Source organism: Diorhabda carinulata, chromosome 2 (assembly GCF_026250575.1).
Source record: "Diorhabda carinulata isolate Delta chromosome 2, icDioCari1.1, whole genome shotgun sequence".
Classification (NCBI taxonomy): Eukaryota; Metazoa; Arthropoda; class Insecta; order Coleoptera; family Chrysomelidae; genus Diorhabda; species Diorhabda carinulata.
Genome location: NC_079461.1, coordinates 2422293 through 2446343, shown reverse-complemented (window position 1 = coordinate 2446343; position 24051 = coordinate 2422293). Strand labels below are relative to the sequence as shown.

Genomic DNA, 24051 nt, shown 5'->3' with positions numbered 1-24051 from the left:
AACAATCCAGTAGATTAATGTTTTTATAATTTAGATCTACAGGTCTTCTAGGATCCTTGGTAACTATAATTTTACATCGGGAAGTAACATAAAACTGACCCAGTAGATTATTATCCATATAATTCAGATCTACACGATCATTGACTTCGATCTTCTCACTATTCTACTCCATTTTCTTGAATAGTTGGCACCTTCTCTTTAATCAATCATTCCTACCTCATCTATATTCCGCTTAACTTCTTTTTACTTCGGACGTTCCCTTTTTTTTTCCACAATTTCCTCTCCAGCACCATTATTGCAATTTACTGCTTGGACATGGTACCTTTGAGCTCCAACTGTTTGCTTCGATATATTTGATGGTGTTTCAATCGCTATGTTACTTTTAAAAATTCTCTTGTCCATCCCAATCAGTTACTATTTTAAAAGCAATATTTATAACAAACAGCCAGTTTTAAACCAAGGTGTTGGTGGATGGGAATCTTCTCTAGGTCTTCACTCAAATTTTTGGTCTGTTCTGGCCACGTGGCCCACCCAGTTCCATTTCAGGTCAGTTGTTCTTGAAATAACGTTAACATTTAACGAGTTATGAATGGTTTATTCTTTATCAGAGGTTTGACTTAACGGGAAAGGATTAGTTCGTTATCAAAATATCCAAAAATCCTTACCTTTTTACTAGATTTGAAAACAGCACATTTGAATACGTTAGAGGATCCGTCTCTGGCTATATAACTAAATATTTTGAGATCTTGAGAATCGTGGGACACGTAAAAAACTCTATAAATCGGATGATTGAGGATGACCGATTTTCCATCGTCCAACCAGTTTTTTCTCTGTAACAAAAATTGGTTGTATCAAATTTACACACTGACAACATTTTTTTTCTATATTTTTACGTGAGGTGCAACGATATTTTCATTCAAAAATAACAAAATTACATCTTCTATAAATCGAAAACATGTGAACTTATTTCTTCAAGTTGAAAGATAGGTAAAAAAAGAAAACTTAATTTTTCTGATGATTGGAGAAGAAATTATCCATTTCGATCAGGATTCTGAAAAAAAAAACACTTTCCCACTTTCCAACCCTGTTGAAATTTGAAGCATTTCTCAGCAGGCTTCAGAAATATAAAAATTGCAGAGCAGCTTTAGTATTTGTCAAAAATCCTCTAAATACTACAATAACCGAGTTTAAATTTCACCCTTTTCAAATTGATATTGGTAGCTTCGAAATACAATTGGTCATACGGCCTTTAGATTTAACGACTTCGCTCACTCAACAAAAAGATTCGGTTAATTTGACGAAATTATATTGACTGCTGACCACGTAAAACAACGAATTTATCGACATCCAGACCGAGAATCTAATTCGACATCAATTCCAACTGAAACTTGTAACTCTCAAAGCGGAAGCAAACGATAAAAGCAAAATCGTGTTTCCGCTCTTTGGAGTAAAAGTTAGAAATTGGCGTTTTAACACTACGTACCTTTCTTTTTTTCCTGAGTGTCACTTTTACCCCGTCTACGGAAACTTCTATTGTCACCTTCTTTTTCTTGATCCCTTTGGCTTTAAACTCGTACTGAAAAAAAAAGGATCAAACTGTTTTATTTATAGCGATTTATTGTGCTTTTTGTGAAAGTTTTTTCGTTAAATACAAGAAAATAATAACACACAGAGATGTAAAAATGTCTCGAATGACTCGTTGCTGAAAAATATCCAGAATATTCATCAGAACATCCATTAAATTGAGTTATTCGGGACATCAAGCGTTCCTAAAATGCCAGTCCGAAAACCATCGACTAAAAAATCCAAAACTTCTACAATTTTACAATAAATTTCTTGTAAAAGCACCCGATCGTATATTTCTCTTTACTAGTGGTGCCATCCGTAGGGTTTTCCCCGGATTTGTTCTTGTTCAAAGGGGATCCGGGGAGCGTGGAGGCGGGGTTCCATTTGTGGTCCAGATTACCAAACCTAACCAAAGAATCTGAACTCAAACATGGTTTGAGAAGAAAGAAATAATGGAACTTCATCATCATCATCATCATCATCAAGCCTTTCAATCCCATGTGGATTATAGCTATCGCTTTTAGCGCTTTAAATCCTTTTTTTTTGAGGTGGATTATTCCTCGTTTTCTAATTTTTATTCTCTTTATAGTTTGTCGTTTGTTTTTGCCGCTTTTGTTATTATTTTCCATTCTTTTTGGTTCCGGCATTTTGTTCTCCAGTTTTCTATATTGAGTGCTCTTATGTCCTAAAATATTTCGTTTCTCCAAGTTTTTCTCGGCCTGCTCCTTCTCCTTGGCCACAATGGGATCCTTTGCGTTATCCAGTTCTCTCTCTATTTCTTTGTTTTGGAAGAATTGTTTGTGTTATCGTCGTCAACTACATCGTTTCGATATTAGTCAAGACAACCAAGGTGTTTGAAGTAAGATATAATCAAATATTATTTCAATTGCTTACTCGAATTCGCCGCATTGCTGCCACAATTTCAACTTTACTAGTAGGCCTTGGTACATCCAGCATACCGATGTACTGAAATAAAAACGGACAAAATATTAATTTATCATTTTTATATGCAGTTTTTAATAAAAAGAACATCTATTTATGTGCGAAAAAATTTGCAGTGATTTCTACAGTTTGCACGTGATTTGAACCTACGACTGGTGAATCCGGAGGTTGATGTCTTAGCTCGCTCGGCTAACGAACGCAATTAAAGTGGGTGGGATATACTAACAGCAATAAATCACAAAGGAGAGTTACAAACAAGATCACAAACGAATTCTCATACAGGTGAAGCTAATAAAAGCGTGTTGACAATATGATCAGATTATACTCATTGTCCACAATTCCGTAAATAAAATTTCCTCAAAGAATTGGAACTTGATTGGACTCAAATTATTGTGGATTGAAATGAAAATTAAACATTTGTATTAAACAAAAAAAATTATTAATCTTGATTAGTTTAGAGTTTGATATTTTTCTCAGTGTATGCATGAGTAATGTCATTCACAATGAAATTTAATCGGTTGATTTTGAATTATGAATTATTCATTAATTTGCGATTATTCTGTTGTATAAAATTCTGTTTTTTCTAGTCGAAAATTTATTTTAAAACTTAACCCAGATTATGACTCTAACCTCTTTCGAATTAGACGCTCGAATTGAGGAGTAGCTTTATAAAAAAAAAAGGATATAGTACAGGGTTGGCTTTTTATTTAATAATTAAGTGTTTTTCGGTGTAATTGTGAAAATACTAAAGATGCTAAATAGGGAAATCCACCACCACTTGTCATTTCAACAGGTCCTCATCGTGTTCGCGTCGCAGTTTCGCGCGTAGCCTCCTTCCTCTCCCCCTAGGTTATGCCAGAAGATCTTTTAGGTTAGCCCAACAGGCTACACAACCTTGTCATCGCGGTTGGGCAGTCGTCGTAATCAGTGTGTATATTCGAAGGAGATCAGACCTGCAACTACACATAGCCACTGGTTAGGAAGAGGTCTTGTTGAGATTCATCATATACTATGCTTACATTTTTCTTCAGTAAACCACCGCTGCAATTCTAGGAAGTTAGCCTCAGCCCAGTAACGCATGTTTTGCTTGTTTACTTGTTCATACATACACACAAATTAGCTTCATCAGTAAATAAATAATAGCGTCATCAAAAACGACAGAACGACATCTAGAGGAACCTCATACACCTTCCTTCCAGAATTGTAAGATTGGAAAGTCAACGTATAAACGCGTGATTGCGGGCAAAATACCGTGGTGATCGCAAAATTTTAGCAATCACTGCTTCAATGATCTTACGGGCCGGGAGTATCCGGTTCTTAGTTTTTTTGCACTTGCATGTTGTTTAAACGTAGTGACCCATATAAAAATTGATTCCCAATGCGGAATAGTAACAATTAAATTAAATTGAAGCGATTTCCAAAGGCGCTTTGGGCTGCTACCACAAAGCATCCCACTGTTTTCAATGTAGGTGCCCGGGCAAAATTTTCTTACGTTTCCTTTTTGCTATTTATTCATTTATTAATATTTCGGAATGATCTTAAGACGGTCCTGATCTCGGGAATATTATGATTTATTTTTAGTACTAAATCTAGAAGGAATGAAAATAAATGCATAAAATTTTTCCATCGAGCTTACGTTCTTAAGAAAACTCTTAAACCTAAACGAGATATTAATTCGACCGTACTGCAGATTATTACGATTTACTCTGGAAAATTAATGAACTTGGAAACGTCCTTTTTTAGAGCTTTCATGAACTTTGAAATAAATAAAATCCGTTTTTCTGATTTAAAAATATTTCTGAGATGATTGTATTTAACACTGTCTTTTTAGGAAAATAATTTTATTTATTTTTGTAAATGGGACTAGTGATGTTTTACAGGGTTGGATCGAGATAAACTACAGATATAATCGTTTTTTCTGCTGTTCTAAAACTAGGGATATACGAATCGGAGCTGGTATAATCCTCAATCCAACTTACCCTTTTATATTATTGTAAGTGGCGAGAGAACGAGATGTTATTTTACAAGATCTTTGATCATTCTGCACTTTCCCCAGGCGGCTATTAAGCTGTGTAAACAAGGAAGGAAGGTAGGTTGTCATTTGTCACTTACTTGAAGAGCTGGACCTAATTTGCTGCAATGCGAATGATTGATCCTTAAACATACTTCTCGGTCGCACTGATGGAGCAGTTGCGAAAAAAATAACTGGAAATTGATGTCAATAAAAATATTGTAATGTTTGTATTGTGGAGTAATTTCATTCAAATCAGTATTACGTTTAACAGGATTTTGATGATGTCCGATTCGATGTTAATTGTAATTCTATATCTGCTCGTTCTGTTTTTCTTTTTTTAATTGTGTCCTTCCTGTGACTTGTCAGATTTGATCAGACCATTTCATAGGCGATAAACCTCTACTTCTTTTTCTCTGTACTCTTCCACAATCAACCGATTAATTCTCTTCACAATGCAGGGAAATCTAAGCAATCTTCTTCGTCTATGCATCCAACCCTGTAGCTTATTATTGACCACAGATATTTGAAACTATTTACAGTAAAATACATTTTTTATTGAACAATCAACCTTCATATATTAAAGCGTACCGAACACTCTCTAACTAAATTTACAACTAAATAGTTAATTGGAAACATTTGATGATGATGTACATATAATAAGTTTGAACTTTGGCCACTCTGGCGCTGGCATTTAATTTCCAATTCCCAATTAGAATTCTGGAATTAATTTCAACGTTATTATTAAAACATAGTTGTTTCTTTTGTGTTTTGCATGTATTTACATTCTATAACAAGCATTATAATTAATATCTCGTGATCGAATTGAACAATATTAATTGTTATAGACAGTTAAAACAGTCTTTGTGTTATATATATGACACATTCTTTGGTTTCTTCGCCTACCAGTCCCTAACACCTCTCTCCATTACATCTAGTTGTACCTACGTCTACAATATCTTCTTGATTCTTCTTTTATTTCGTGTTATTTTGATTTGAAAAAGTTGTATAATATACTGTTGATGAATTAACAAGAAGACAAGAACACGACATGTTATTTTTAATGTTTTAATCACATACATTTTAAAAATGTTTCCGTACATCAATTTCTTTAACCTGTTTGCTGATTAGGCTACCGTGGAAACATGACCCCACTATTAGGCTGAATTTTCTGCCTAGCTAAAGTCGTACAGAACCAAATCTGTGGAATACAGGAGATGATGCAGTAGTTTGTATCTCAATTCTAATAATTTGTGCGGAACTTTTTTCTTAGTCAACTAAGGCCGTTTTTTCTTCAATTCGATTCAATAATTCGAAAGTTTTGACCTCCTCCAGGTGCTACATGTAGATCATTTCTTGTGATTCCCAGAAAATGTGGTCTATCACTTTACAGCAGATATTACAGTCTAAATCTAAACAAACAAAAATATTGATAAAGTTAAAGTTAAAACTCTACACGACAGAATACGAAATGAAGACTGATGCTTTCACAGCCTCAAATCACGTACTTAAATCATTTAATTATTTTTAAACAATTAAATGTATCATGTCGTACAGCTCAAACAGAGGTTTTACTATAACAAGCTGTCGATTGTTGTCATATCTCGCAGACGAAACCCGAAAGATGAGTTTTAACATCGTTGCTGCCAGATCTAAGGCAGTTATATTTCATGGAGCTGAAGCTAGTTCCCATAAGAAAAAGTTGAGTGCAGAAAATCCAATGAGCCATAGCTAAAATTTGTTAGGATCACAATGGTATTGATTAGACAGTATCGATTGACCAAACTTAATTTCATCTCAATTTTAGTCATCGCTTTAACAGTTGGAGACGATGAAAAAAGTTGAAAACACGCTCATAGCTCCTCGAGTATCTTCCGGTATCAACATCAGACATGTATTTATCGAAAAAAAAAATTATATCTCGCAGAAACAATCTTCACGGAATATTTGAGAATATTATTACCTGCTTAGCGTATTTAGAAATAATTCCACATCACTAAAAGTTTTATCAACCAAGTTGTCTAATCATTATTACTGTAATTGTTTATGCGTTGGATTTATCGCGTTCGATTAATTTTTGTGGCCGCTAGTTTCAGCTTCAAACTTTCGAAACGAAACTGCATCTAATGATCACGAAATCACAGATTCACCTGGGGATTCATTAGATTCAAACGATTCTTTGGTTTCTATGTAGAAGGACGTAGCTTAAGGTAATGAAGTCCAAACATAGAAGTCAATCTGTCCTACTCGAAGAGCTGAACTGACTGATATGACCTGCATACTTACAGCACATTGTCACATCAATTATCTTATGCGGAATACGGTTTCCTAGAGCTTTAGCCAAGAAGCTGCTTTAATGATGATAACGTCATTGGAGATGTTTGCCTTGTCTAAGACCGTTTCTTCTTCAATTCGGCTCAATAATTTGAAAGCCTTGTAATAATTTAAACCTTCTCCTGGTAGTAGATGTAAATCACTTCTTGTGATTCCCAGAAAATTACAGCAGATATGACAGTCTAAATCTATTTTTCCAACCGTTACTTTTGTGTACCAGTAAATCCATGTTTCGTCAACTTTTACAAAATAACGCAGAGAGGCATAAACAGCGTCGGAAACAAATCTGAAGTGGTATCACGGTTAAGCTCCCGTTGCCGAAAGTTTTTTTGAAATCATGATAACATTCAATGCACGATCTCCCAATAGAAGATCCTGGACTTTCGTCCCGTTATCCTCCGAGGTAGTCGTTTTTGGTGTACCAGGACAGCTTATCAAAGACCACATTGAAACTTGTTAAAACCAATTTTTTACTGTCATTTCGCTACGTGATTTCTTTCTGAATGTGAAGAATCGACATTTTTTTTTATAATAAATTGGCAATGCAATAAATGGAAAATCTCGGAAAGTACGCGAGATATGGGTTTAGACATACGTCTTCTACTATACAAATAGGAAGGAAATCAGCAGCTGTTGTACAAAATATTCTAAATAAACATTCGATCAATGCGATCTATAGTATGGCTTCTAATCATTTTTGTAAGTTTTGTAAGAATTCATTATTATTTGTAACTTTTATACCAATATCTTCACCTTCAACAGTAGCTTGTAGTTGCGTTTCTTTTTCTTTTCCCTATTCATCATCTTTCCTTTTCTGTTTTATCACATTCACAATAATGATTAGTCTCACCATCTGTACTTTTGTATGATCTTGAGTCTTGTATCTTCTTTTTGTTAACAAGACATAATCATCCGCGTAAATTTATGTTCTTCCATATGCTCAAAACTATTGCTACCAATATACATGTTTTCACTCTAAAGTCATTGTTTCCGCGGATACGGTTCCTCAAGTAATCAAAACAAAACTACGGGTCTGATTTGATGGAAATAACGATTGTGAATATATTCAATAATTGATCCATCTTATTTGAAAAGTTAGCAAACTCGTTTTAAATATATATAAACATTTATTCCATTAAGAGCTAATGTAATTTGTAGAAAAGGACAGAAACGATTCTCGGCGTGTCGGCTGGAGTATCGTGTTTAAATTTCAGTGGGGTTTCCTTGTATATACTCACAAATGCCGAGCCCTTAATTTCGAAAGCCCTCTAATAATTGCATTTTGTATAACCTCATTAATAAAACAACTAGACGAAACCCTTTTCGAAATAAATTGACAGAAGGTGCGATTCAAGCGATGTGTATATTATCGCTTTATATAATCAGGACGAAATACATTTTACTATTCAGAGCTTCTCTCGAAATTCAATTAGAATTATCGCCGAAGATGAAGAGGTAGAAACGCTTATTTGTGTGGAAACTCGGTCGTATATTTATCATATTCAATGAAAATTAATTTTTAACCAGATTATTTTCAGACTCACTGAATACGTTCTAGATTTAATATAATATAAATTTACGGTGTGGAATAATGATCCAGAAAACTAATTAATACACGTGTTTCTGTAACTTAACATACATTATTGAAAAAGGAAAAACCAACGCACAAAAAGTCAAATACAAAGTCGAATACTGTTGATAGTACACAGGCCAACATGTTCACAACAAAGATTTTATATTAGAAAAATAGCAAGAAATCACGTAGCGAAAGTAAAAAATTGGTTTTAACAAGTTTCAAGTCTTTGATAATCTGTCCTGGTACACCAAAAACGACTACCTCGGAGGATAACGGGACGAAAGTCCAGGATCTTCTATTGGGAGATCGTGCATTGAATGTTATCAAGATTTCAAAAAAACTTTCGGCAACGAGAGAGCCGTCAGCACGATGGATGTCGCTCACTCTGGTCAACAAGCTTAACCGTGATACCACGACGCTGTTTAAGCATCTCTGCGTTATTTTGTGAAAGTTGACGAAACGTGGATTTACTGGTACACAAAAGTAACGGTTGGAAAAATAGATTTAGACTGTCATATCTGCTGTAATTTTCTGGGAATCACAAGAAGTGATTTACATCTACTACCAGGAGAAGGTTTAAATTATTACAAGGCTTTCAAATTATTGAGCCGAATTGAAGAAGAAACGGTCTTAGACAAGGCAAACATCTCCAATGACGTTATCATCATTAAGTAGCTTCTTGGCTAAAGCTCTAGGAAACCGTATTCCGCATAAGATAATTGATGTGACAATGTGCTGTAAGTATGCAGGTCATATCAGTCAGTTCAGCTCTTCGAGTAGGACAGATTGACTCCTATGTTTGGACTTCATTACCTTAAGCTACGTCCTTCTACATAGAAACCAAAGATTCGTTTGAATCTAATGAATCCCCAGGTGAATCTGTGATTTCGTGATCATTAGATGCAGTTTCGTTTCGAAAGTTTGAAGCTGAAACTAGCGGCCACAAAAATTAATCGAACGCGATAAATCCAACGCATAAACAATTACAGTAATAATGATTAGACAACTTGGTTGATAAGACTTTTAGTGATGTGGAATTATTTCTAAATACGCTAAGCAGGTAATAATATTCTCAAATATTCCGTGAAGATTGTTTCTGCGAGATATAATTTTTTTTTTCGATATTGATATTGATACCGGAAGATACTCGAGGAGCTATGAACGTGTTTTCAACTTTTTTCATCGTCTCTAGCTGTTAAAGCGATGACTAAAATTGAGATGAAATTAAGTTTGGTCAATCGATACTGTCTAATCAATACCATTGTGATCCTAACAAATTTTAGCTATGGCTCATTGGATTTTCTGCACTCAACTTTTTCTTATGGGCACTAGCTTCAGCTCCATGAAATATAACTGCCTTAGATCTGGCAGCAACGATGTTAAAACTCATCTTTCGGGTTTCGTCCGCGAGATATGACAACAGTCGACAGCTTGTCATAGTAAAACCTCTGTTTGAGCTGTACGACATGATACATTTAATTGTTTAAAAATAATTAAATGATTTAAGTACGTGATTTGAGATTGTGAAAGCACCAGTCTTCATTTCGTATTCTGTCGTGTAGAATTTTAACTTAATCAATATAGGAATAGAGTTAATTCCGAACTTTTTTGTTTGTTACAAGTAGAAAATATTATTTTTGATGACATGATGACTTCAATGAATTAAGTAGCTTAACTTAAAACTGTTGCTTTGATATTTATTATAAACTCGTAGCCATAAATAACGCACCACCCTTTATTTCAATATCAGAACCTAAAATGTTAATCTTGTGGGTTTCTTTTTTTCTATCACAAAAAGTTTAAGTATCTTAAAGGTTAGCGATAAATTAATTTTATGCATATATTAATGTTTCTTTCATTCTATCGTTGTATCAACTTGTGGCCAGCAGTAATTTAACTCAATCAAGGTGTGTTAAAGTCGAGACTAGTTAAACAAAAAATGACTAGAGTTAGGCAGTTAAGTAAACGCGAAACTGAAACAATAGCCGAGTTAGTTGCACAAAGACAAAGTTTGCAAAGATTTCGAGAGACCGGTTTACATTCTAGGAGTCCTGGACAAGGACGTCCTCCAGTTGTAACTCCTCGTTTCTTGTAATTAAATCGCTCAATTACAAGTGTCGAGCTCAACGGCCTTTTACGAGAAGTCCGAAATGTAAATATCTCTGATAGATCAATAAGACGACACCGTCTACACAGCAGAAGACCTCTCCAAGTACCTTTGCTAATCAGGCAGTATCGTGTTGCTAGACTAAGATTTTAAAGGCAAAATTAGATTGGAATTTAGAAAATTGTTGCCAAGTTTTATTTACTGATGATACAAGAATCGATCTAAGAGGTCCAGGTAGAGGTAATCAAATTAGAAGACGGCGAAGAGAAAGATTTGCGCAGTGTTGTATACGTTCCAAGGAGGGTCTATCATGTCTTGGAGAGGAATTTGTTTTGATGCCCGCACAGAATAAGTCTCTCTTCCTAGATCCGCCCTTAAAGCAGCAAGATACATAACTGACATTCTTGAAAATCCGTTTCGAGAGACCGGTTTACATTCTAGGAGTCCTGGACAAGGACGTCCTCCAGTTGTAACTCCTCGTTTCTTGTAATTAAATCGCTCAATTACAAGTGTCGAGCTCAACGGCCTTTTACGAGAAGTCCGAAATGTAAATATCTCTGATAGATCAATAAGACGACACCGTCTACACAGCAGAAGACCTCTCCAAGTACCTTTGTTAACCAGGCAGTATCGTGTTGCTTGAATAAGATTTGAAACGCAACATTTAGATTGGTATTTAGAAAATTGGTGCCAAGTTTTATTTACGGATGATACAAGAATCAATCTAAGAGGTCCAGGTAGACGTAATCAAATTAGAAGACGGCGAAAAGAAAGATTTGCGCAGTGTTCTATCTGTTCCAAGGAGGGTCTATCATGTCTTGGGGAGGAATTTGTTTTGATGACTACACAGAATAAGTGTCTCTTCCTAGACCTGCCCTTAAAGCAGCAAGATACATAACTGATATTCCTGAAAATCCGTTTGGGCCATTTATTGGTGATGATTTTCATTTAATGCATGATAACATACCTCAAGAATTGGAAATTGGAAATTTGGTTCAGTTGCAATGTTTTTATTTTTTTTTTATTGATTAAAAACCACTCAAAATTACTACACATCTCTTATTGTTGCGTCTAAATGATTGAAAAGAAATTTAAACAATTTAAATATTATTATAAATTTATTATACCAAAGAATAATTTTCAAAAATGATGGTGGTGCGTTATTTTTGTCCACGAGTGTATAATAGTTGTCATTTAATTTTTTTTAAATGATAGAATTACATTAAAAGGGTGAATTGTTCCTATTGGAATGATCTCAATAAAAATTGTCCGAATAATACACTCAATTATTGTTATCTTCCTCCAAACGAATGTGTAGTAGTTTTGTTGTCCCATCGCTTTCATAACCTAAACAGTGTGGGTCGAAACTATTAAGATAAACAAACTGAGTATTTTCCTTCCATGAAGTTTTCGAAATCTTTTAGATCCCGTAAAGATTCGATCTTCAATTAATTTTATCTCGAAAACGACCAATCAAAAGCAATGATTCTCTTCAACTTTCAATTGAAGGAAATTGCCTCAAATTATTTGTATACTTTATATTTATGTTAATACTTGCAAGTATGGGCTGATTTGTTTATTATGCTTTAACTGTGAATAATTTTTTTTGTGTTTATGATTGTAGTTTAGTCCTAGTTAGTACTGCGAATACGCAAACACGCGCTGTTATTTATACTTTTTGGACCAAGAAATCTCGCAAATTCAGACTTGTAAGTTTTAAACTGGGTGAAACCAAGAAGGGATCTGCCTTTGAGAACTTTTACAGCGAAAAGGAGATTGACAGAAACTGGCCTTTGATAGTTTGCAGTGGACTAAAGAACATAAAAATTGGACGTATGAAAAGTGGAAGAGAGTTCTATGAAGATGAATCGTCAAAGTTTGGGCAACTGGAGACCTGGTGAATATTGAAGTGATATTGCAGAAAGGAAGACCTTACAAATATTATGAGAAAGTGTGATACGTTTTGGCTAGCGCCTTATCTTCCAGCATGCCAACGATCCCAAGCATTTCTTGAAGCTGTATAAAGAGTATTTGAAAGAATTACAGAAGAAAATTGTACTGAAAGTAATGATATGGCTGTTAGAGTCGTTCGACCTCAACCCGATATAGTTGTGGGACAAATTGGACAGGGAAGTTCGAAAGTAGTGTCCTTTCTCCATTGCACATCTCTGGAATATCCTGAAGAACGAATATAACCAAACAAACGAATATTTGTTGTTGAAATTAGCACAGAGAATATCAAAATTGTGAACCGAAATAATAATAATAAATAAAAAATACGATGAATCAAAAATTCAAATGTGTAATAATGAAAAACTGTAGTTTTCTTTTACAATATTCTTATCTATACAGGGTGTCCCACGACGACAAAATATTTAACGGTCACCTGGTTTTTTGGCTCTAGAAAATCGAAAAATGGGTGGATTTTAATGATCTTGGTCTCAAAATGTTCCATTTTACGGCGGATTTATAAAAAAAATTAGTAGAAATAGCTGGAATGAAAATTTCTCATAGTTTTACTGTTTTAAATCGTAAAAAAAACGGTTTTGCAAAATAATCCTTTACAAAAAATTATGGTAATTATACACTTTCGCGGTCACCTGGTTTTTTGGTTAGGTTAGGTTAGGTTAGGTTAGGTTAGGTTGGCTCTAGAAAATCGAAAAATGGATGGATTTTAATGATCTTGGTCTCAAAATGTTCCATTTTACGGCGGATTTATAAAAAAAATTAGTAGAAATAGCTGGAATGAAAATTTCTCATAGTTTTACTGTTTTAAATCGTAAAAAAAACGGTTTTGCAAAATAATCCTTTACAAAAAATTATGGTAATTATACACTTTCGCGGTCACCTGATTTTTTGGTTAGGTTAGGTTAGGTTAGGTTAGGTTGGCTCTAGAAAATCGAAAAATGGATGGATTTTAATGATCTTGGTCTCAAAATGTTCCATTTTACGGCGGATTTATAAAAAAAATTAGTAGAAATAGCTGGAATGAAAATTTCTCATAGTTTTACTGTTTTAAATCGTAAAAAAAACGGTTTTGCAAAATAATCCTTTACAAAAAATTATGGTAATTATACACTTTCGCGGTCACCTGATTTTTTGGTTAGGTTAGGTTAGGTTAGGTTAGGTTAGGTTGGCTCTAGAAAATCGAAAAATGGATGGATTTTAATGATCTTGGTCTCAAAATGTTCCATTTTACGGCGGATTTATAAAAAAAATTAGTAGAAATAGCTGGAATGAAAATTTCTCATAGTTTTACTGTTTTAAATCGTAAAAAAAACGGTTTTGCAAAATAATCCTTTACAAAAAATTATGGTAATTATACACTTTCGCGGTCACCTGATTTTTTGGTTAGGTTAGGTTAGGTTAGGTTAGGTTGGCTCTAGAAAATCGAAAAATGGATGGATTTTAATGATCTTGGTCTCAAAATGTTCCATTTTACGGCGGATTTATAAAAAAAATAAATTTTTTTTACAGTTTCATGACTTTAAATGCAAAAAAAATGACTTTCTACATATAATCCTTCGTAACTGTTTCTGACGTCGTGGAATCAAGTTCGTATATTTTTTTTCGCAATTTACATAAAAAAATGAATATTTTGAAAAAAAAAAAAGTTTTTCTACTATTTAAGGTTTAAAACTAATAAAAACCGCAAATTCAGCCACTACCCCCGTGTTTTTCATAAATTCGTCGTAAAATGGAACATTTTGAGACCAAAATTATAAAATTTATCTATTATTCGATTTTTAATGGTCCAAAAACTATTAACATTGAAGAATCTAGTACGAAACTATTAACGAAAATTGATTGTTTTTCATCGATTTCATTTTAAGCTATAAAAACTGAAAAAATCATCCTTTTTGGATTTTTTTTTAAATTGTTTATTAATTTATGTAGAATACAAAAAAAATATAAGAACTTTATCTGATAATGAGATAATTTTTTGTAAAGGATTATTTTGCAAAACCGTTTTTTTTACGATTTAAAACAGTAAAACTATGAGAAATTTTCATTCCAGCTATTTCTACTAATTTTTTTTATAAATCCGCCGTAAAATGGAACATTTTGAGACCAAGATCATTAAAATCCATCCATTTTTCGATTTTCTAGAGCCAAAAAACCAGGTGACCGTGAAAGTGTATAATTACCCAAAATATCTATAGTTAAGAAATGTTTTCTGTGAATTTTTAGAGATTCAGGCTTGGCCTAAATTATTCGTTATTGAATTGAGAACGAGCCATTTTAACAATTTTCGAAAGTATCAACATTTGACTAATGACAGTTAAATAAGTGTCATTTATTACAAAGCCTACTAAAAGTATACTTAAAAAATCAAAACTTGTTCAAAAATACGATAATAATTTAAAACATCTAATATATCGGAAACGACTAAAAGTTGGAATAGGATTAGTAAATACAATTTGTTTTGATTTTTTTTACAGACCTTGACAAGATAAAGAAAAACATTTTTTTATTTCTTAATGCTAGTATGGGTCAAAATAAAATTTACAGAAAACATTTAATATCTGGATAACGGTAGGGTTTAGGTATAGGAAAATATACATGAATTTGCCTTATTTTGTCCCCTGAATGCATTAAAATGGAAAAAAACGGGTGGTTCTGTTTAAAAAAATCAAAAAAATTGATAGTTTTGAAGTTAAGCTTTAAACTATTTTTATACACACCCTGTATAACATGAAAAATTTTTCAACATAGTTTCAAATACGTTTGACCTTGCTAAAAGCAACCATATAAAAAACATTTTCTTATCTTTAAGGGTATCGTCGTAAAAAAATAATTTATAAGGGCGTACAAACTGTCAAATTTTTTACAAAAAAATTAATAACTCATAACGTATGCATTTTTCTAAAAAAGTCTTCAGACAAATTTTATATAAATTTCAAAAATGAATTAATATACAGGGTGTTCCATTAAAAATAACAAAGTTACAGTCGACTTCCGGTTCTACCGGAAGTCGGCCATCATTGAAAATATTTTAGTTAAAAAGATCATAACCGAAAACCCAAACGTAGAAATTTTCATGATTTTACTATAAGTATTTTGCCAAATACAGATAGTTTTTAACTCGTCGTGAGACACTCTGTGTTTGTTTCTAAAAAAATCATGATTATCTCTATTAAATATTTTATAATCAATTTTTAAATGGAAGTGAAAACAAACAAAATACAAAATACAAAATCTCTTGAACAAGTAACTTAACAAAGATAAGATAGGAGACACGTTTCCTTTGAAATGATTCATTGACTTTTCCCAAGTTTCAAGACCCTTTGTAGAAAAAAAAAAGACATTCCATCAACGGTAATGGGTAGAGGATACATTTTATCACCGTCTCTGAATACTAACACACTTTCCTCTCGTTTGGCTAATCTTCGTACTTTGTTTTTTGCAAAAAAATCGTTTTTTTGACATGGGAAGCTGGTTTTAAAAATAAAACACGAGATTAAATCGCTTTCCAGAAACAAACTTCTAGTTTCATTACATTCCTCATTAATTTTATTTATTATTTGGTTATACACACGTACAAATAACTTTGTAGAATCAAATTAGTTCGATCTTAAATCCCATTATAAAACGACAAAAAAACATTTCATAATTGAACCCGCGACAATTTTTCTACATGGTAACCATAGTTAGATTCTGTGTCTAATAAAACTTATTTTAAATTGAATTTAAATTCACACAAAGTTAAATTGAGTGTAGTAAAAAATTGGATCTGAAATAAAACTACGACTGCTTATTGATCAGTTTGTAGGTCAGTAACATTTGCATAACATTTTAGAATATAATTTATCTACTAGACGCAGTTTATTACTAAAGATTTGAGGTTGCTAGTTCATATGGAATGCGATAAAATGCATCTCATAATACCTACACAAAATTATGCATGCAATCTATAGAATAAATTAAATTCCTAACATATGATGTAACTCCTTTTTAAAATATTAAAAAAAACACTGTAGATTGTTAAAAATGATATATAGATCAAAAGGAAACAAATATTGTACAAGGGTTGTCTGCAAAATTTCCGACCTTACAAAGAAACAAAAAATCTATACCATAAATAAAAACTTTGAGGTTATGAAACTAGAAAACAGTTATTTACTCTTTTGAAGATAGTCGTTTCATCGATATCTCATGATTATCCCAAAAAAAAAACAGTCGCCATCGCTTTTCCTGTGGACAAAACCGTTTTTCCTTTTTTTTCATAGACAGTTCGCCCTTTGCAATCCATTTTCTTAAATATCAATCGACTCATTATGCTTTAACCGCGTCAATATGAACTTATTTTGTGTATACAAATAACCAGTACAGAAATTCTGCATTTGAATCTTCCCCTTTCCGCTTAGAACTAGTTTTTATCACTTCTTCAGATTGAGATTGGAAACTTTTGAAACAACTCTCGTAGATATGTTGGCTGAATCAAAATTATGTTTTGTAGAGAGTTTTGTTTATAACGAATCTTTGAACAATTTTTTTCAACAATTTTCATGATTTTGGGCGATGTTTTCAAATAAAATAACTGTCAATCTGTAAAATAGAAGAAAGTCTCGATTTTATATTCAAAAATTTTCTTTCTTTTTTTGAGATTGAGTTTAAGAAACTAGTTGAATTTAAATGATATGGATGCAATTTTCGTTATTTTTCTCACAAAGTGAAAATATACAGATACAGATACACAGGTTTAACGGACCTTCGGGACAAAATTCCAAAGAGACCCGCAATCCAGACCCTCTAAAGTGAAGCCGGACGACCCAGCACAAGTCCAGAAAATGTGGAGCGAATACGGCAAACATTCCAGCACAATCCGAAAACTTCAATTCGTCAGGCAACTCCAAATGCTTACAACTACAATCCACAGAGTTCTTCATAAACAGAATTCCTATAACAGTACAGTTGCTGCAGGCACTGTTACCAACAGATCGACCAAAACAGTTCGGGAACACCTCAACGAAACTTTTCCCAACCGATGGATTTGACGGGATGGCTCAATTCCATGGCCACCAAGATCTCCGGACATAACACCCTCCATTTCTTATTGTGGGGTTATTTAAAGGACATTGTTTACCAGACACAGAAAGTGCTTAGGGCCACCAATGGTACGCATGTTGAAGTGTAATAAAAAAACTTCCCAAAGGTTCCCAAGGAACTGTTTTCTCCCAGTTCCTGCCCCTGTGAGCTGTCTACAACGTTCATTCCTGTTTTGATAGCCGTGAAGATGGAACTTCCATTCGATTCTCAATCCAGGTACGATAATTGTGTACAAAAAACGTTTCTTCTGTGGACATTCATTCCCAACTGAGTGTATAAAGAAAAGTGTGCAACATATCCGTAAATAGTGCGGAGAATTCAAAGAAGGACGTTTAAATTTGGATGGAATACTGTCCCGCACCCACCTTGGAGTCCAGACTTAGCCTCCAGTGATTACCAGTATAAAAATTCCAAATATGTATTATTTAATGTCAATAAACATGTATCCTCATTCAACTTTATTTCTTTTCATTCATATTTTTTCTAATTATCTACATTTGATGTTAACTGATAAATAGTTTGATGATTTGTTGTGATTATAATAATATTCGTTTGAAATTTATAGCTCCAACTAAAATCGTTAATGATTAAGTTGTTTATCAATAACATCGACAACGTTGTATCATTACGGGTAATTTATTTGATGAGCCTCTAATAAATCTATTTTATGAACCATTTATTTTGGTGTTTAGAAGTAATGAGGTGTTCCATGCAATGCCATTTTCCGTGAGGGATTTTTTTCATTCGTTTCCAAGAAATTTATCAACGCTTATGAAACGTAAAATGTGACAAGATTCCTCAAAAAAAAAATACCCGAGGAAAATCTTAATTTAAATAACAAATGAGCAAAACATAAATCATAAACATATTCTTGATAAAAACCGAAGCTGTGGCTGAGTGATTCGAAAAGAATGTATAGTGTGTAGTCTAAAAAAATATATCACATTAAAGTGTGGCGCAATCTAGGTGTCGAGGTGTAAAGGACTAAATTTTACAGTTCTCTGTAAAGAGATTCGCTTAAGGCGCCATCTTTTCCAGACTTATTGAAATTACGATTAATAACAACAATCAACGGTGATGATCAGTGTATTGTATTATTAATTATTGAGACCATTAATTTAAATAATAACTATCCTATCATTTAAGTTGTACCAAATTCATTTGGAACATACACACGGACATATTAAGATTTTAATAATAATTGGACCGTCAATAAAGGTGCGATAGTGTTTTGAAAAAACCGTGAAACCTAGAGCGTTGCCAAGGGGAGACAGGAGGAGGGCAATTTCCCAAAGTACCAATAGACCAAATGTAGCTAGCAGCGACCAAAGTCCTAATGCCGTGCGAGCATTTGGTTCAACCACCAAAGATACTATAAACTTTTTCCGGGAATCAGTTTTGAAGAGGAAGTTGATATTTCCAGACTTTGCGAAACAAGATGGAGTGCGAAACACAAAACAATCAGAGTTTTTAAAGAAAATTTTCCGGTAATTCTGGAAGCCTTACAAATATTATCTCAGGAAGGAAATGATGCAGCTCGGAGAAATGCCTTCCAACTGCATGCGGCTACTTCCAGAATGTCTTTCATTCTCGGGATTATGTTGGTAGCCAAATACTCGGCTTTGATGGAACCCGTTGTCAACGTACTCCAATCTGTAGCTTTGGACGTGGTCAAAGCCTCGGAACACGTTGAAAGGTTTTTACTTTTAATTAAAACCCACCGTGAGAATCCGCAAAAAGTGACAGACAAAATTATAAAGAAAGCTGCTGTTGTTGCAGAGAAAGTAGGAATTACATCTGAAGAGCGTGATGTCAATTGAACTTTTTGTCGATATTAACATCCCCAATGGCGAGAAGAAAGGTTTGTTACAAAAAAATATATATATATATATATAAACTTTTCCACTATTTTTTCCAAATTAATAGTTTTAGGATTAATTCACGACAATATCCAAACATTCAGGTCTGTTCTAATGAACATCTTCAGTTTGCAAAATCGATTTGGAAATGAGACGAGTTGTTTGTAAATTTATACATAACAAGTTTTTCAACCCTCGATCATTTCTAAATCTTTAGACCTCTACATGTCGTTTTTATATTGATATCTTATTTCCTCTCAGCATTTTTCTATGTCGGAAAATAACTAGTAGTCCCCAGGTGCTGAAGCAAAAGATTTGAAGTTCAATTAATTGGAAGACAGACAGTTACTACAAACGGTTTTCTGGATAGACTTGAGGCACGATTATAATTTTGTGTAGGGTAGTAAAAAGCAGATTCTTTGGCAATGAATTTATCTAGTATGAGATAAAAGCCAGATAATTGTTAAATATAAAATGACGTTCCCACATAAATTAATATATTTTTGGGAAAGATAGATGGATTCGGAAAGTTTGAACCATACTGCACTATTTTTTATAAATTTCACTTCGCGGTTTTCCATTGAAATTTTCGTATTTTTCAAATGAATCCTTGGCATAAACAGTATTTTTTTCCGGTTAAAAAAACAACTTTAATGAAGAAACGTAATTCTATTTTAATCTTTAGTCAGACGTTGTTTACTAAGTAACGGTGACATTTGAATGATTGTATTGATCTGTTATTATATTTACAAAGTACAGAAAACTTTCTAGCTTTTATATTTTATTTGGTATGTCTTGATTTTGGAATACATATATCTTCATTCACCTTTATTCATTGGTATGGTAAATATCCAGCCACAGGAATGTTTTTTTTTTGACCTTCCGATCGAAAAGTGGGCGTAATAATTTCAAAAAAATTTGATGCGGCATTGAAATTCAATATGTTGTTGAATTTTCGGTCGGAAAGCATTTATTTATAAACTAAAACTTTATTAATTGATATGTCTAAAAGTTATTAACATTATTACCACATATTTTTCAATTGATCATAAAATCTACGGAAATCGATATTTTAATTTTAGATTTGGCAGGTTATCAATAGTTGTAGACAACGAGAGCTTAAATTATTGTTTTAATAAATTTTTAAAATAAAATTTGATTTTTTCTGCTTACATCAGAACATTGAATATATTTAGAAAACCATACAAGGTGGCAATCAAACATCAAAGTGTGTGTGTAGCCTTTCTAATATACATTTCAAGCTTTCTAAAACATTACAGACTGAAATTATGGTCGAAATATAATATAAAAATATACACAAGACATAAATATAGATTTTGTTGATTTTGTTTGCTATTCAAATGTTTTTTGAAATTGAAATTCGTTCAATCGAAAGTTATGTCAGTTTAAAACGTTATGATAGACTTTGAATTTTGAGGTTATGTCGTTAAAAATGTCATTGAATACAATAAGTTTACTTATATCAGTTTTATATCAGTATACTGATCATTTTGAGTAATTCATGTCGTTTCTAATTATAATAGTTAAACGTTAAGTGCCGTATAAAACATTTTTCATAAAATTTTGGATTTAGTTCGTTGATTTTTGTTGCTAATCGATGGTTTTTTAATATCGAAATCTGTCCAATTGAAGTTCATGTTGATTTGAATCGTTATGATTAACGTCGATGGAGTACAAGAGTTTGAATACTTAGGAGTGACGGCAATAAACAAAAGCGACGAAATTAAAGACAAAGAGAGAGAAAAAATTTAAAAAAAAAAATTACAATTTGTTAACAAAAGCTTGTAAAAATAAACAGTTATACAACCTAACGGTATTATATGTTGGTCAATAGTGAAACTTTGGCAGATTCATAATTCATAGAATGATCTTCATAGAAAACGTGTTGGGTAAGCGAGCATCTATCACGGTATAATTTGCTGTCACTTTTGTGAGAGGTAATCTGATGTGTGAGTGACCTCTTAGACTAACAAATGCATGTTTTATCACGAATTAAACAATTAATTTCATAAATTATGCGCAGATTGGATTATAAGGTCCTGTAAGATTTGTAGTATGTTGTTTAGAGATTCCGGAAAGTATTTTTAATTGTAAAAACATGATAAATCAACATTTTTATATAAATTTTCTTTTCAAGTTTCTTTCTAATATATATTTTAAGATTTTTAAAACATTAGAGACTGAAATTATGGTCGAAATATAATATAAAAATATACACAAGACATAAATATAGATTTTGTTGATTTTGTTTGCTATTCAAATGTTTTTTGAAATTGAAATTCGTTCAATCGAAAGTTATGTCAGTTTAAAACGTTATGATCGACTTTGAATTTTGAGGTTATGTCATTAAAAATGTCATTGAATACAATAAGTTTACTTATATCAGTTTTTTATCAGTATACTGATCATTTTGAGTAATTCATGTCGTTTCTAATTATAATAGTTAAACGTTAAGTGCCGTATAAAACATTTTTCATAAAATTTTGGATTTAGTTCGTTGATTTTTGTTGCTAATCGATGGTTTTTTAATATCGAAATCTGTCCAATTGAAGTTCATGTTGATTTGAATCGTTATGATTAACGTCGATGGAGTACAAGAGTTTGAATACTTAGGAGTGACGGCAATAAACAAAAGCGACGAAATTAAAGACAAAGAGAGAGAAAAAATGCTCTATTTTAAAAAAAATTTACAATAGTGAAACTTTGGCAGATTCATAATTCATAGAATGATCTTCATAGAAAACGTGTTGGGTAAGCGAGCATCTATCACGGTATAATTTGCTGTCACTTTTGTGAGAGGTAATCTGATGTGTGAGTGACCTCTTAGACTAACAAATGCATGTTTTATCACGAATTAAACATGATAAATCAACATTTTTGTATAAATTTTCTTTTCAAGTTATTCGTTTTTTAGTGTACATTATAAAAAAATATAACAACTTCATTTGATTTTTTTTGGAAAAAAGTTATCAACAATTATACGTGAATAAGTGCATTTTCATGAACATTTAAAGACCTGAAACCAATATAAGTTTATTTTATTCTTATATTTCCATAATTTTTATTGTAAATCGGGTGATTTTTCGATTTTATGGAACTAAAAAACGAGGTGACCGGGAAAGTATAAAATTACCATTGTTAAAATTAGTATTACTAATTTAAGCATTAAGAATTCGTTTCAAAAGATATTTTCATGCAATATCGGATTTGAAATTTTGAGGACTCCATTTTTCATCGATTTGATTAACCCAAAATTTTTTACAAGCAAAAACAAAAGAGATATCAGAGTGAAATTCTCAAATTTTGACTGCCATGAGCTGTAAAAACGGGAAAATGTTTCGATTTCGTTTCCACAAAAATAATTTGTCCTAGTTTCCTCGAGTTAATTTTATTAGAATATTCTGGTACAGATGTACTTAACACAGTTAAGTATACAAGTCCGGTACTGCATAATCTCACTCACCTTGGCTTGAAATGTAATTCCATGGTGGAATGCCTCCTCGGGATGCAGCGGAATTCTCGTATCGTAATCGTCATTTTGCACTAAATCGTACTGCCTTTTTGATGGCATTGTACCATTTACATTTTATTTTTACATAAACACTACACACGAATTAATACTGAATAATTATCAGAAACTTTTTGGCACTAGATATTATTTTTATTTATTCACTAAACCAAACACATGTTTTCACTAAGAATAAATCGGATGTTGGTCAGAATCCGATTCGAAAATAAACTGAATAAGTGAATGTGGACTGAGAAACTCTTGAAGTTCATTGAAGTACCTCCGGGAGTCATGATTCACGCATTCTATGGAAATGCACCTGAAACAAATGATGATAACATTATTAGATTCCATGAATTATTCTGATCATTAGAAACAATTTCTATTTTCTCACGGGTTAATTTTATGGAAAGCAATTAAGAGCCTCGTATGGTATTTTCAATACTTGGAATATCTTCATCCTTATTTATCATATATGAATCAGATAGGAGACGATTTATTATATGACCTTTTCTTCCTTCGTTTCTTTAATATATAACTTTCCACCCTTATTATTATTAATCAGAAAAGGTCTATTATACTTCCAAGGGGGACATTTCCCCAACAAGAGTTGAATCGACAAGCAGATTTAATTCAGTTTCGTACTAAGCTATATACTGAGAACTTCCCTGGAATGAAAGGCATTATTTTATAGATATAAATAACAAATATATTCAAAATATGTTCAGGAAAGTTTGGGGTGAAAAAAGAGAGCCAGAAAGAAAATAAAAACAATGGAGAATAGTGGAATCAAAGAGAGAAATAGAACTGAATAAAAACCAGTAGAAAAACCATGAAGAAAGTCTATGCTGTACCCTGAGGATTTCTCATAAATAATCAACGTCAAGTAGATAAAGAAGCCACAAGGAGAAGAAGCAAAGACGATAACCAGAGGGAGAAACAAATAAAGGTTGGATCAAAATTTTCTCACTGGTTAGTTGGACAAGAAAAGTCTACCTTTTGCTGCTTGGGGCATGATTAAAATACCCATAAATAGCTGCTAAAATTTAGTTTACTATTGATTAAGTTGTTTTTCCA

General features: G+C 32.6%; 1 protein-coding gene across 2 annotated transcripts in view; it reads right to left on the bottom strand.

Annotated features, from left to right (window-relative positions):
• Positions 1-24051, bottom strand: part of LOC130903630 (carboxyl-terminal PDZ ligand of neuronal nitric oxide synthase protein) — a 92651-nt gene that overhangs the window by 37542 nt on the left and 31058 nt on the right. For both annotated transcript variants that reach the window (XM_057815855.1, XM_057815854.1), the window contains exons 2-5: positions 22930-23293; positions 2461-2532; positions 1484-1576; positions 666-830 (exon numbers count right to left, since the gene is read on the bottom strand). In XM_057815855.1, coding sequence (XP_057671838.1) covers positions 666-830; positions 1484-1576; positions 2461-2532; positions 22930-23037 — 438 coding nt within the window. In that variant the 5' untranslated portion in view covers positions 23038-23293. The remainder of the gene's footprint in view (positions 1-665; positions 831-1483; positions 1577-2460; positions 2533-22929; positions 23294-24051) is intronic.